This window comes from Notechis scutatus, chromosome 1, assembly GCF_049901735.1.
Source record: "Notechis scutatus isolate UNSWTSFEM ecotype Mainland chromosome 1, rNotScu1.2, whole genome shotgun sequence".
In the NCBI taxonomy this organism is placed as follows: Eukaryota; Metazoa; Chordata; class Lepidosauria; order Squamata; family Elapidae; genus Notechis; species Notechis scutatus.
The window spans coordinates 256,293,268-256,308,851 of NC_142009.1; the positions used below are offsets into that span (position 1 = coordinate 256,293,268).

Genomic DNA, 15,584 nt, shown 5'->3' on the forward strand with positions numbered 1-15,584 from the left:
AACTGTTCCTTGGAATGCCTAAATTACTGCATCAAAGCTTTAAATTGGCATTTGCTCCAGATGAATTTGTACCCAGAATTGCATTAGCGTTCTTTTTGAGGTAAGTTGCATTCATCGAAAAATAGTGCTGTATTGATTCTAGAAAATATTTAGTAAAACTTTTAGTCTCACAAGACACCGTGAAGTACTTTTTATATTTTTATATCTCATTGTTTGTCAATATCCTCTAAGCTTGAAATAAATTTTATTTCCCTAAAAAAAAAAAAGAATTAAAATTAAAACAAGAGAAAAGCCAGAAGAGAATAGATAGGGTTGAGGTCATTCAAATAAAATACCTCTTCCAGAGCTCAAAAGATATATAGGTGTCCCTCTCCAGAACACTAGAGATTTTACAAAGAAATGTAAAAAGTTATTATAAATGTTAAAGTCAAATTTATATACAATAACTCACTTGCTCTCTTAAAGTACAAGTATTAGACAAGCAAATGGGGAACAAGCTTGTATATATAGAATTCCTGAAATCAAGTAAAGATCTGATTATGGGCCTCCAGCTATTAATCTACCTGCACTTGATATCTATCCATGAATGTCTAAAGGATGGAGATACAAGCCTATAATTGTATTTCTAGATACAATGGGATGGGCAATGATTATGCAGATCAGGATTATGATGCATAAGCTAATTTCAGAGGAAAAACTGGATAGAGTTTTTAAAAAGGAGATGACATAGCTTTAATGAGAAACACTTAAAATATAAATAGTTTTGAATCTATAATTAATAATTTAATACGATTCTGCATTACATCCTACAACACCTTGAATCCCCAAATTCCCAAGCAAGGGTCTTCTTTGTAGACTTCAGTTCAGCATTCAAACCATCATTCCAGACATTCTTCTATTTTTTTATTTTATTTTTTATTTTATTTTTATTTTATTTGGTTTGTCAATTGCTTACAAGATAATAGGTATAAGTAAAAACATAGTTATGAATACATGGATACATATAAGAAAAATAAAAGAAACAATAGGACAGGGACGGTAGGCACATTGGTGCACTTATGCATGCCCCCTACAGACCTCTTAGGAAAGGGCTGAGGTCAATAGTAGAAAGTCTAAGGTTAACGTTTTTGGGGTTTGGGGAAGAAACCACAGAGTCAGGTAGAGTATTCCAGACATTGACCACTCTGTTGCTGAAGTCGTATTTCCTGCAATCAAGTTTGGTGCTATTAACCTTGAGTTTGTATCTATTGTTTGCTCTTGTGTTGTTATGGTTGAACCTGAAGTATTCATTGACAGGTAGGACATTGCAATGTATGATTTTATATACTATACTTAGATCGGACCGAAGGCGGAGTAGTTCTAAGTTTTCTAGGTCTAGAATTTCAAGTCTGGTGGCATAAGGTATTCTGCAAAGAGTAGAGGAGTGGATAATTCTTCTTGTGAAATATTTCTGGACTTTCTCTACTGTGTTAATATCAGATATGTAATGTGGGTTCCAGACTGATGAGTTGTATTCAAATATTGGTTTAGCAATGTTTTGTATGCTCTCGTTACTAGTGTAATATTACCAGAGAAAAAGCTACATAAGATTAGGTTAACAACTCTTAATGCCTTTTTGGCTGTGTAGTTACAGTGGGCTCTAGCACTTAGATCATTAGAGATGAGTAGTCCAAGATCCTTGACAGAATTTGGATCATCAACAAGGTCTTGACTAGTCAGCCTGTATTTTATTTTCTGATTTATTTTTTTTGCCAATATGTAAGATAGAGCATTTATTTGTTGAGATTTGAAGTTGCCATTTGTTTGACCATTCTGATACATGGTTGAAGTCTTTTTGAAGGGTAGCAGTATTGTCTGTGGTGTTGACTAGCTTTACATCATCAGCGAAGAGAACGCAGTTGCTCTTAATATGATCACAGAGGTCATTTATGTAGAGTATGAAGAGAGTTGGTCCTAGAACACTGCCTTGGGGGACACCACTGTTGACAGGTACAGAATTTGATAGGATGCTCCCAATTTTGACCATTTGTTGTCTGTTTGACAGGAATGCTTCTATCCAGTTATGCAGGTGTCCAGAGATACCATAAGATTTTAGTTTTAGTAGTAGTTTGTCGTGTACCACTGAATCAAAGGCTTTACAGAAGTCTATGTAGATTGCGTCTATTGCTTTGCCCTGATCGAGTTGTGTAGTCCATATGTTTTTGCAGTGTAAGAGTTGCAGATTGCAGGATAGTTTTTTTTCTGAAACCAAATTGTTTATTAGAGAGTAGGTTGTTTGTCTCTAAGTGGAGGATAATGGATTGGTTAATAATTGATTCCATGACTTTACAGGTAACGCAGCATAAAGAGATTGGTGTGTAATTTTCAACTAGGCTGGGGTCTCCCTTTTTGAAGATGGGCATGACAATAGCTTGTGACCATAGTTTTGGCAGGGACCTGGTCCTGAAAGATTTTTCGAAGATTATGCTCAGAGGTTCGGCTATGGCCTCTAAATTAAATTAAATTAGTTTAATTAAATTAAACTAAATTAAACCAACTAGAGGTACCTGAACACACTTGTAAGTGGATCATAAGCTTCCTAACAGACAGGAAGCAGCAGTTGAAGCTAGACAGAATCACATCTGATATCTGTACAATTAGCACAGGACCCCCCCAAAACTGTGTGCTTTCTCTACTTTTCTTCTCCCTATATATCAATGACTGCATCTCAAATGATCCATCTGTTAAAATACTGAAGTTTGCAGATGACACAACAGTGATTGGTCTCATTCGAATCCGCATACAGACAGGAAGTTGTACAACTTGCCTCGTGGTATAACCGGAACTATCTGGAACTGAACACACTCAAAACCATAGACATGGTGGTAGACTTAGAAGAAATCCTCCCATACTACCACCTCTTACAATACTAGACAACACAGTATCAACAATAGAGACCTTCAAATTTCTAAGTTCTATTATAAAATGGACACCTAACATCAAAAACATCATCAAAAAAGCACAACAAATAATGTTCTTTCTGTGCCAACTCAGAAAGCTCAAACTGCTCAAGGAGCTGCTGATACAGCTCTACAGAGGAATTATTGAGTCTATCATCTGCACCTCTATAACTGTCTGGTTTGGCTCTGGCACCAGGACAGACACAGACTTCAGAGCATAATTAGGACTGCAGAAAAAACAATTACTACCAACCTCCCTTCCATCAAGGACCTGTATACTGCACAAGTCAAGAAGAGGGCTGTGAAAATATTTACAGACCCCTCACATCCCGAACATAAACTTTTTCAACTCCTTCCCTCAAAACGATGCTATAGAGCACTGTACACCAGAACAACTAGACACAAGAACTGTTTTTTTCCTGAAAGCCATCACTCTGCTAAAGAAATAATTCCCTCAACACTGTTCAACTATTTACAAAGTCTGCACTACTATTACTGTTAATCTTCTCATCACTCTTTATCACCCATCCCCTCCCACTTGTGACTGTATGACTGTAACTTTGTTGCTTGTATCCTTATGATTTATATTGACTATTTCCTAGTATGATTTGATTGCTTATTGTACCCTATGACTATCATTAAGTGTTGTACCTTATGATTTTTGACTCTTGACGAATGTATCTTTTCTTTTATGTATATTGAATGCATTTCCGCCAAGACAAATTCCTTGCGTGTCCAATCACACTTGGCCAATAAAGAATTCAATTCTATAATAAAGAGGCTATACCTTTCCTAAGTGAAAAGTAGAATTACTGCATGTTTCTTTGACCGACATAAGCTAAACAGAAAAAGAAGCTCATAAAAAACAGAAATTCACACGAGTTTTATATCACACATAGCTATTAATTCCGTGTTATCCAATTATAGGATAGAAAAGAACAAAAAAGAGCAGGCAACATCATTATGCTACAAATATAATTATAATAACTAATAAACTTAGTGAAATAATAACTCAATCCATTTAACTTCTGTATAGTTAGAAAAATTTGGGTTACTGGCTGAGACAGGCAAGAATAACATCTCAAAATGGTATTGCAATCTTGAGCACAAACTTTTTAAAAAATATATCGTAAACAGTATAAACTGTTCATAGACTTTTAAAATTTCTAGAATATTTGTGAGCATTTAATTTATGCCTGAATTGGTTGTATTATCTAAAATCTCCCTTTCTGGTGGCTACATTATCAGCATGCATGTAATTAATGTTCTATGTGGCACACATAATCAAATAATCTACGTTGTTTTCTTCAAAAAAAAAAAAAGGAATTATAGAAAATTTTAAGTTACATTTCTTTTTCACATCTAAAAATTATTCCTCTACCAAACCAACACTTGAGAAGATATGAAAAGTTGAGAAAAAACAACAATAAAGAAAAACTTAAAAAATAAGCCAAGAAATATAGGCTATTCAGCTATATGATTAAAAACAGCAGGCTGAACATTTACTGCAGTAAAATCAGAAAATAATATTAAAAGCCTGAAAGAACCAGTCTTAAGTGTCTCTGTAAAACATAATTATGAGTAGAAAGCTATCCTGATTCCTATAGTAAGAGTTCCATGATCATGGAATGTTAAAAAATATTCTGTACTGTAATCACCAGTTTAATATCTGTAACTGGTACATGATAGTATCATAACAACCACTAATAATAAAAAACCCAATAATTTTATTTGCTTATTTTATAGATTAAGCACTAGAGCAGTATTATATACAAGAGTGGTCCATGGTTTTTAGTGTCCCACTATTCATTTTCAGAATTTCCTGTTGCTCATTAACTTAAACCTATATATTTTGCATTTGTGAAACAGAGGGCATCCAGCACCAGAAAAACAAATTGATGACTAGAGTCAAAGGCAGCAGGCTATTCTAAAGACATTAAACCCTGTGGTGAGAAGTTAAAAAAATGGATTGAAAAGTAACAGAAGATGGAAAAGGAAAAGGAAAAGGAACATCAGAAGCCAAATGAAAGATTGACCTGTAACATTGCCCCAAAGCTTAATTTGGGGTACAAAAATTCCATCAACACACTAAAGATCAAATTGCACCAGAGTAAAGTAAGGATGGTAGCTGGGATACCCAAATTGAATTAACACACTAAAGATCAAATTGCACCAGAGTAAAGTAAGGTAGCTGGGATACCCAAAGAGTGGGTAGACTGTCTAGTATCAACCTTCAGGCTCCCAAGCTATTTTTATGCTAGTTCTGGTAGAGAAATCAAGTAGAATTTATAGCCCATTCCTACTCTGGAGAAAAACTGCCAAAATGAGCTTGCTGCATCTAGCAGCTGGCTGATTTCTAAAAAGAATCTGATAGAAGAAGTGAATACAAACTTTGGTGATTTGGTTTTCTATTATTATTGGTGGTTTATTATATCACTTGAAGTGTTATAGGGGAATTATTTTCTTAAGGCAATAGTACAAAAGTAACAAACAAAATAACAAGAGTAAGTAGCCTCATATTTATTTTATTTATTCAATAGATATTTGACCTATGCTCTGTATTTTGTTTTCCTAAACTGGAAAGTTTCTAGCTTCCTTAATAAATTTCTCTATGGACTGCTAGTGTGAGTAATTAATGCCAGCTTGTTCTAAAACAAACACTTTTTGCACCAAAAGGAATGATTCCTCCAGCTGTTTCTTATGGATATTCACCATAGCATCATTATAGATCTGGGTCTGAGAAGAGTTTAGTTATAATATATACAGATGTTACCATGTTCTGTATGTATGAATGCCAATTTTGGATTATCTTGTGTCTGGAAAGTTGTGTCAGACTAGGTTTTTCTTTCTCCTGTACTAATTATTATCAGGTTTTTAAATTTACTGTTAAGATTATTGCCTTCAAACATGCTAACAAATAACCCAAGTGTATTGTTCCACTATTGTATGCTGTGGCTTAAGGCTTTATGCCATGATTCCATGTCAACAGACATAGCTCAGAATATAGTCCGGATACGAGTTAATTGACAAAAATACATGATCGTATGGTTGGTCATTAATGACATATAGTTTGATGTAACCTTCCCTCATCTGGTGTCCTTTTCATGTTAGGATTATACATTCTACTTGCAATAGCAATGATATCTCTGAAATGCAGACTGCTAGCATATTAGTGTACGATAAAACAAACTGTGCCAAAGAATGAAATAATCACTGTCTGTCTGCCACTTTTCATATTCCCCGGCTTTTGGAAGCTTATTCTGCCACCGGAAAAAATAGTCCTCCTTTAAAAATCACATGGATCTTGTTTAAAAAGCAGTTACCCCTGCTTAAAAGCCATGTGCACCTAACCTAAAAGATAACAGGGTGAATCCATGATACCACAGTGCTTAAAAATGCAGTTTGTACAACAATGAAATGAGTTAATAAACTATGCTAACTGGCAATAAGCACAAAAAGTAAACTGAAAGGGCCTCAGAATATCTTTCCCCAGTAGCAAATTATGCACGAATCAATTTTCATAATGGCTGCAAATGCTGGAGTTGCCAGATGATAAATCAGAGTGGGAATTTGTAGCCCTACCCAGATCTCAAACTGCCTGAACTGAGGCAACTGTCAGAAAATATTAATAGCCTCAGCTCCTTTTATTAAGTTGTTAGTACAACAGACCCACCTCGGCAGATGGTCCCATTCCCCACATATCCAGGTTTGCAGGTGCAACGATGTCCTCTGATTGTATTGGTACAGATTGCATTCTCATCACAGTTGTGCTGTCCACTGTCACATTCATCACGCTCTACCAAAAAAAAAAAAATAATGCAAGAAAATGTAAGGGAGAGGAAAGATAGAATAGATTTTCAGCTTGCTGATCTGACATTTCAAAAGTCATTTATAACTAATGACTCTATTGCTACGACAGTTGAACGGCACAAAAGAGACATTCAGTGGAGAAATCTGACATCAAGTCCATTTTAGGTTATGATTTATACCTGGTCATCTCATGTATTTGAGATATGGTGAAAGACACTACCTGATAAAAGTATTAGCAAAGTAGAATTGAGTGAAAAAAAATGTTGAATGCTGAATTCTTTCCAAAGCATAATTCATGTTTGTTCTGATGCTACATGCTACTCATTAGATCAATTTAGAATAGCTGTCTAGGACACATCTTCGTATGCTGCATTTGGTTCCTGTTTAGAGTTAACAATATCATTTTTTTAACCTATCTTTGGCAATAGAACTTGGTAGAGAACCTCAATTTTAAGTAGCATTGATATTTTATTTGATTAGGAATAAATATAAATATGTTTCCTGAAGCTCAGATAAGACCAACTATGCCAAAGAGATTTAAAGACAAATTAGGGAAGAGAAACATCTTCTCACTCCATTTCAAAGTTTATGGAGTTTCTCAATCATCCAAGCCATGGTTGTTCCAAAAGTACTTTTTCAAGAGGCAACCGGACTTTCTGGCTTTTCTTTTAAGACATTTCGATTTTCATCCAAGAAGTTTCTTCAGCTGAAGAAGCTTCTTGGACAAGAAGCAAAACATCTGCAAAGAAAAAACAGAAAGTCCAGTTGCTTCTTGGAAAAGCATCTTTGGAACTCCATCTCAAGATAAACTTTCCTAAATTGGCCGGCTTAACTTAGTATATCTACCTTTTCTAATTACATCAACCATATTTTTAATAGGGGATACCAGCTTACATATTACTGTAAAGACATACTTTATCTAGCAGCTTTATTCATTTTGCACCTTAATAAAAATACAACTGTAATACATTTAAACTGGTACCACAGAAGGGAAGTTTTTCTGCTGCTTTCTCTACTGTGATTCCAAACCTCAGTGAATCTCCTTTGCCAACAAATTGCATTGTCAAAAATTAATCCATTCATTTCATGACCTGCTTTTGCATGTAAACTTATTGGTGCTGAAAGTCGAGCTGGCAGCAAGGAAAACAAATGAAAAAAAGCCAATATTCCTTGCATCCTACTTTCTTTTCACTAAAGGGACACAAAAAAGGCATAGCTATTTCCTGTCTTTAAAGACGGATAGTTTTAGTTGAAACCTAAAGCCCAAATCATTATGGCTTCATTTCTAATAAAACAGTACCGATTTTATTTACAGGTGGACTAAATATCCACTTTTTTATTTATACAGTATTGTATATATACCACCCAATTTCATGGACTCAAGGTGGTTTTCAAGAAACACATCATTTCAAATATAAAGAGCTTAATAGAAAAAGGAGATAATACTTCCTAACTAATAACAATTATGGCAGCCTTACTACTATTAGCACTCAATGGTCTACAGAACAGCCAGATTTTAAGCATTTCCTAAAGACCAGGAGGTTAGGAATATTCTGGAGCTTAAAACACAAAATGTTCCAAAGTATGAGGGCAGCAATTAAAAGTGTGCATTGCAGGCCCCTTCACACTTTGAGTGGTGGTTGAGATCCTTAGCAAACCTCTATGCTTGAATGCATAGGGTGAGTCAAATCTTAATGGTAGAGATGGCCTGGCAAGTACCAAGAGGCAAGCCATATAGAGCTTTAAACACAATATCCATGGTTTTGAATTGGATCCAGAAGTAACTTAGTAACCAGCACAGCAATCATAGCTTGGGCTTTACATAGCTCATCTTCTATTGTTGGTTAGCAGACTGCCCACTGTGCTTTGAACCAACTGAAGCTCCCAAGTTATTTTCAAAGGTATATTATGTATTGTGTGTCATGGCAGTCTAGACATTAGGTGATCAAAGCATGAGCCAATTATCAGAACCACACTTCTCATTATTTCATACTGATTTCATACTGATCCAGACTTAATACTGTAGTATTCCTATAGCTGAGCCTATTGCCTTTCAAAATACATCTGCAGAACAATTATTATCTCAAAGCTAGTAGCCATTCTTGCTGACTTTCTCTTGAGGGCAGTTACAGTTTCCCCTAGTGCCTCACATTGCTTTGACTTTCATTCAGATTATGAATATCCATTTATTATGTGAATACTGTCAGCTTGGTAAGGATTCAGCAGATAGTAGCAGAGGTTTTAGAATATACATTATACAAGGGCGAGAATAAATGGCTTCGACTTTCCAGTTCAGGAAAGAAGATTAAGTGGAGCTATTAGAACAAGTTTAAAACTATATATATCAAATGCCTATCATGAAGAAGATATATTTTTTCTGCCTTGTCACTAGAAGAGCAACATGACACACCCAAAACTGAGGAATAACAGTTAGAGAAGAGGCAGGCCAAATATATGAAAGCAAGCCTCAAAATTGTACCCCATGGACTAAGAACCAAGTGGCTGTTGGAACTGAAGGGATCTTTATTAACAGAGATTATTAGAGAAAGGCTTAGGGTATTTCTGTCTTTAGGCATTGCAACAAAATGCTACAGCAGACCTCTAAAGGGAAGAGGGACGCGTCTCATTCAATTGTGTATTATGACTCAATTGCCATAGGAAATTTGAAAGGGTACATTATGAGATGGCAACCAAAATTATTTTCAGATCTGTAATGCCAAAAGCATTAGATAAAAAGTATGCAATTCACCATTCCTCCTGTGGGCACTTGGGGGCACTTAAGCAGCAAATTTCATTTACTTTGCAGTCAGTTCTTTTATATGTCTATCAATGCCCAGTTTAATACAGCAGTTATACATCTGGGGCATTCTACAGTCACGGTCTATCTGGATTACTTTTCATCAGAGGAAGAAAAGGCAAATGCCCAGCAATCTCTAGCTAACTTAAAACAAACAGCAGGAAGGCCGACAATCTAGTTCTGGCTTTCACCAACCACCCAGTGCAGCAAATCACAGGCGATATCATTGATGTATTACATGATTTTCTCCCTCTTTTTCTTAAAATGTCCCCAATTTAGCTCACTATTTGCTCACTATTATGGCCCAGCCAGGAAGCCAGAAGAGCTGAATGCATAGAATAGTTTGTCTTTTCGGTTAAGCTGAGACTCTTATGTAGACAGGACTAGTTGAGGAAAGGACTTCACTGGAAGAAAAGTGGAGGACCTTTAATGATACAACAATTCTAGTAGCAACAGGGAAGGAAAATATTTCAAAGAATCCAAGGTTGGCCTTTCCAAATTAAGACTGTACAGACATCTCTGTCCATTTATATCACAGATTGCTGGGCTTTGGTAAAACTATATATGAATAAGCTACTACTGTCAGATCCATGAACTTGTCTTGGATTATTCATTTTGTTAATCAGAATAGCAATATGTCTTAAATTGTTCATCAGCTCTTCTTTCTCACTGGTTAATTAACAGGATTCAACTTTTTTGCTCAAGGCAGGAGGAAAACTGATAACCAAAATATAGTCACCTTGCTCAGTCTTTCCCCCTTTTTCCATCTCTTTTATGCTCTCTTTTGTTAGAGCTATCTGTCTTATATCTCCCCTCACCCATTTTTTTTTTCCAAAATAGGATTAACAATGCATTTGCTTCAGGAAGAAATCTCTTATGAAATGATATAGGAAACTCTATTTCTTCCTTTGTCCTTACTCCCTCTCTCTCTTTTGGGCTATGCTTGGGCTTCTTTCCTTCTTTTCATCTCTATCTGTAACTAAAGTCACTCAGACAAAAGGCAGAAAGGGGCAATCTTTCTAACTAGTTTTTTTTTTTTTTTTTTGCTAATTCCATAGAAATATCTCTTGAATCATTTGAAATCAGAACCTGAAAGTGGACAATGTAGTCCTTAAGCAAGGATCTTTCACTGAAATGCAGCCCTAGGATTTACTAAAACTTGTTAAGAGCTGAACCAACCCCCTCCAGGGTGTTGCTTTATTAGACTTTGGAAGCACAGCCTTTTTATATCACTTTAGTACCCTGGATATCTCCAAAAGATCATGGTTTCAGCAAATAAATGGGCAAACTCAGCCAATAAGGAGTAGCAAAGTTGTTATTCAGGGACCATTTCCTTATCTTTCTTTCCATTCAACTATTGGAAGATCCATATAACATTGACTTTTGAGGGCCAGAATTCTAACCACAAGTTAGAATTCCCCTCTTCTATTCAATTATCTCTATTTTATAGTCTATTCCCAATCAGATAAAACATTATATGTGCAAAAGGGCTATATGTATGTATTAATAACAGTGATTGTATACATACAATAGAACGATGACTGAGGAATCATAGTCTACGTATATTTTTTCATGAGTAAATCATTGTAAGGTAATCTATTTCAATGTTTTAAGATAATCTAAATAAGTTTTAGGTAGTCAATTTCATTTCAACTATTCCTATCTTTCTGATCTTTATTTAAAATGATTATAAATTGAGGGAATCTGCACAACAGGACAATAATTCCACTAACTGTGTACTAATGTTTTTTATGCTTTAAAACTGATCTACAGCCTATATATCCATGTTTTCATACAGTTTTCTTCTAGGGTGTCTCAGTAACATATTGACCATCAAGCTCCTTAAAAATAAGGATAGTAACATTTTTTGAACTCTTAATTTACAATGAATACTTTCCCCAGATAACTTGTTCTTTTATAGTATTTTGCATCATATAAATTCATAGAATTCATCATAGAATAGTATACAAAATTATCTGCTATAATGTACTACCAGTCAATGACTTGTTCAGCTTCAACCGCAACAATTCAAGAACACACAATAGATATAAACTTAATGTGAACCACTCCAAACTTGATTACAGAAAGTAGACTTCAGCAACAGAGCGTCAATGTCTGGAACACACTACCTGATCTGTTGTTACATCCTCAAACCCACACTCCTTTTGACTCAAACTAACCACTATTGACCTCACCCCATTCCTCAGAGGTCTGTAAGGGGCATGCATAAGCGCTCAATGGTGCCTACCATCCGTGTCCTGTTGTCCCCAATTATTCGTATTTATTTCCAGTATTGATACTTATGTTTATTCTTATTTCTATTATCTTGTAAGCAATTGACAAATCAAATCAAATCAATAAATACAAATAAAAAATTAAATGAGTAATTGGTCCTTGAATTCAAAACTTTTGGGGTAGCCATCTCTCATAGCCACTTGTTCTTCTGGAATGATTTTTATCTCAGCTTGATCAGTATGACTTCTGAGACTCTTCAAAAACATATTTTGATAACATGTCAAGAAAAGAATCCTCCATAATAATAACAATAATATCTATATCCAATATTGATTTCTGTATAAATTGTTCACATATAGGATTCAACAATTCTTTAAAGTTCGAGACATTACATTCTAGCCATGCATCGTGATTAGTGTCTGACACAATCATGGATGAACATTCAGTTGTACACATACTAATTGAAATAGGATAATATTTGCTGACTCTACTCATGTACAAGCTTCCTTAAGCATATAATTAGCTGTAAGTATAGCAGGCATTTTGGCTGAAAGTCAAAACCACACTGAAGATTTGATATATGCATAGAAAGTCATTTTCTCAGAAGACATGAGAATAAAGTCACTGTTTTTTTTAAAAAAGAACAATTTATATAAAAAACATCCCAGGAGTGCCTAGATTATCCTGGAAGAAACAATGTTCCAGGATAACAAAAGCATGATGATGATGGCAAGTTTCCTATTTCGGAAAAGTCAGTGCAAATTGTCCATTGCCCCCTGCTTATTTTTAACCCATATTTTGTATGATGCAAGCACTTGGCTACAGGATTCTATTTCAGAAGTCAATTATAAAGCTCATTACATCTACTGTACTTCTGTGAGCAATTATACTTGTCAATAACTATTCCTGCATAAGTGCAACATTAGAGTTTTATGAGACATTTCTGCAACTGAAGTATGAGTTGCTGCTTTATGGGACTGTGGCAGTGAGAGTGTTTGGAACATGCTGCATAGCAAGTAGATAAGATTTTTAACATCATCTTGCTTGCAACTGTGTGTGTGTGTGTTTGTGTGTATCTTACAATATTAATATTCAAGAAATAAAGAGCTAATTTGGTGTAGTAGTTCAGGCATTAGGCTACAAATGAGAAAACCATGAGTCCTGGTCCTGTCTTAGGCATGAGGAGAGCTGGGTGACCTTCTCAGCCCTAGGAAGGAAGCAATGGCAAACCACTTTTGAAATCTCGCCCAAAACAACCTGCAGGAAGTTGTTACCCAGGCAGCTGCTGGAAATCAAGAGTGTCTTCAAGGTAGCCTCTTGAGAATAAATAAAACAGAACTTTGTGGTTTTCAACTGAAATTAGACTAATGATGGTAAAAAAATATGCAAAGCAGCAACAAATTGAAAAATCTTCATGAGTGCTAACGTCTTAAACATTCTGTAAATCTTTATGAATCATGTATTCTACAGTGACAATAGTATTTATCTGTCTTCAAAATTGTTAAATGTGAATGCCAATGGGGAGGCATAAGAAATAATTCAAGTGATGGTGTTCTCTCATAGGAATTCAGCCTGACTTACAATCAGTCATGTATTATTTCAAAAGATTTTCCTAAATGTAAGCACAACGACAAAGCAATCAAAACTTCACAAAACTTTCAGGGAAATTTTAAAGAAACTCTAAAACAAGTAGGCATAAGTTATGTATGGCATCAGGAACAATTTATAGTAGAGAATTGATTGAGTTGGAGCCAATCAGTTTTAATAGGAATGAATTTTTTATGATTAACTATATTGCTGAGTACAAGAAAAAGTAGTACAGTCCAGCAAGTGATGTATGACTAACACTTGTAACTGATTGTGAGCTTTTTTTCCCCCTTATCTCTTTGCATATATAGTAGCTAATCCAGAAAATAAGTGTAGTTAGGAAAGCAGATGCTGTAACTCTTGTTGCATTACCATAAGTACTATATATGATTCATATATTATACCTAAAAAATTAGTATGCATTGGAGAAAATCTCATGCATTTCTGCAAGGCAGAACTATATGGAACTCTACCTAGTTCTTACTCAGCACTCTGAAAATTTGGGTGCTAGAACATCACCCAGTGACAATCCCCCTTACCCTTCTTGCCAAATCTTTAAGAGGGGAGGCATATTTGCAGACAAACAGTTCTTCTGGTTTGGGGTTTTTCGGCGACGGACTGAAATCCGCGATCGTGCGCAGTTTCGATACATGGTCGCCTCTGGAGCACCCTGATCCTTTGGATTCAGGGCTGAAGCCACCCCGTAGAGATGGCGAAGTGGGGGGAGACCACCAGCTGAGTCAAGGGGAGCCGCATCTCTTCTCCTCGGCTGGTCATTACTCCCTTTCCTGAAGGTGATTGCAGTGGTGGTGAGAAATGGCCACCTCAAAGAGGAACCCGACCGGACAAGAGTGAGCAGGAGAGAAGACAAAGGGGAGAGCTTGACAGACCCTGCTAAGCAGAGATAACATCTATGCAAGGTACCCTGGAACTAAAACTATTAAGAGTGTTATTCCTAAAATTTAAAAGCGGTGGAGAAAAAAAGGGAAAAGGAAAAAAGATTTTTTTTCTTTCTCACATGGACAGTTGCAATTGACCTTGAATGCTAAAAAGAAGAGATTTAAGTAAGAAATTTGTGTTAATTTACTTTGACACTAATAAGCTGAAATTAAATAAAAAAAAAAGGTGTCAAAGGGAAACCCCATCGCCATCCGGCCCATTGGTCTGTCAACGCGCTGAAAAAAATGCTGGTGGGTTCCTGGATAGTCCTCACAGCAGTGATCCCCAAGGCCTCGGCTGGGTTTTTAGTGCCGCGAGGTGGTGCCTGGTACTTTGGCAATCAGGCTGGGCGTCGCCTGGGGTTCGCCCAGCGGGCCGGCATCAGCTGGGTGCCTGCCATCGTTTCCCTTTGGCGCATTGAAAAGCCTGCTCCCGGACTGAGCATTTCACCCGAAAAGCTGGCCTGCCATGAGCGGAAGCCGAGCACCGCTCGCCTCCTCACCGCCCGCCCCCCGCCCGCTGGCGGGACCCTTCCGCTCTTCAGCGGAAGGCGCCCGCCTGCTTTGCCTGTGCAAGTTTGAGCCTGAAGCCCGAAGCCGAGCAACTTCCCAGCAACCGGCTTCCTTTTAACGCGGATGCGCCGGCCCCGAGCCCAGCGGGGCGGGCCTGATCCCGTAGGGACTTGTTCCGCGGACCGGTATCGAGTCCACGGACCAGTGGTTGGGGACCCCTGGTCTAAAGCCTTCAAAAGGAGAAAAGTGGAGGAAGAAAGAAAGGGTGGAACTTGGAAACAACAGACAGTCCCACCTGGAAATAAAAAGAATTAACTGTGAAATCTTAACAAGACTTCCAAAGGATATATTGCAACTGAAACTTTGTTACAGGATAACAGAGCCCCTGGAAAGGGAAAGTGGAGAAAAGAAGCAAGAAGAAACAGTTTTGGATTATTGGGTGATTTTTGGAATTTTGGGTGTTGGATTTTTAGTGATTTGAATTAAAATTAATTGGGTGGTTGTTTAAAAGTGCTTAAAATGACAGTACTCCTTGAGAAATTAAAAATGGAACTTAAAAAATGAAAGAGTTGCAAGAGGGAGGAGGATCCTTTGGCTTCATACTTAAATTCTTAGAAATGGAGATTTTGAACTATGAAGAAAACATGATTGTATTCTGATTTTATTTAAATGGAAGGTGCAATCCACAGGGCAAAGAAGACGAGATTGCTTAACCCAAAACTACCACCATATAGATGCAAAAAGAGAGGCACATGTAGATGTAAG

At 36.6% G+C, this 15,584-nt stretch overlaps 1 protein-coding gene across 2 annotated transcripts in view; it reads right to left on the reverse strand.

The window, feature by feature from the left end:
- NELL1 (neural EGFL like 1) overlaps positions 1-15,584 on the reverse strand; it is a 594,259-nt gene that overhangs the window by 181,219 nt on the left and 397,456 nt on the right. For both annotated transcript variants that reach the window (XM_026664647.2, XM_087951106.1), the window contains exon 14: positions 6,613-6,735. In XM_026664647.2, the coding sequence (XP_026520432.1) occupies positions 6,613-6,735 (123 nt within the window). The remainder of the gene's footprint in view (positions 1-6,612; positions 6,736-15,584) is intronic.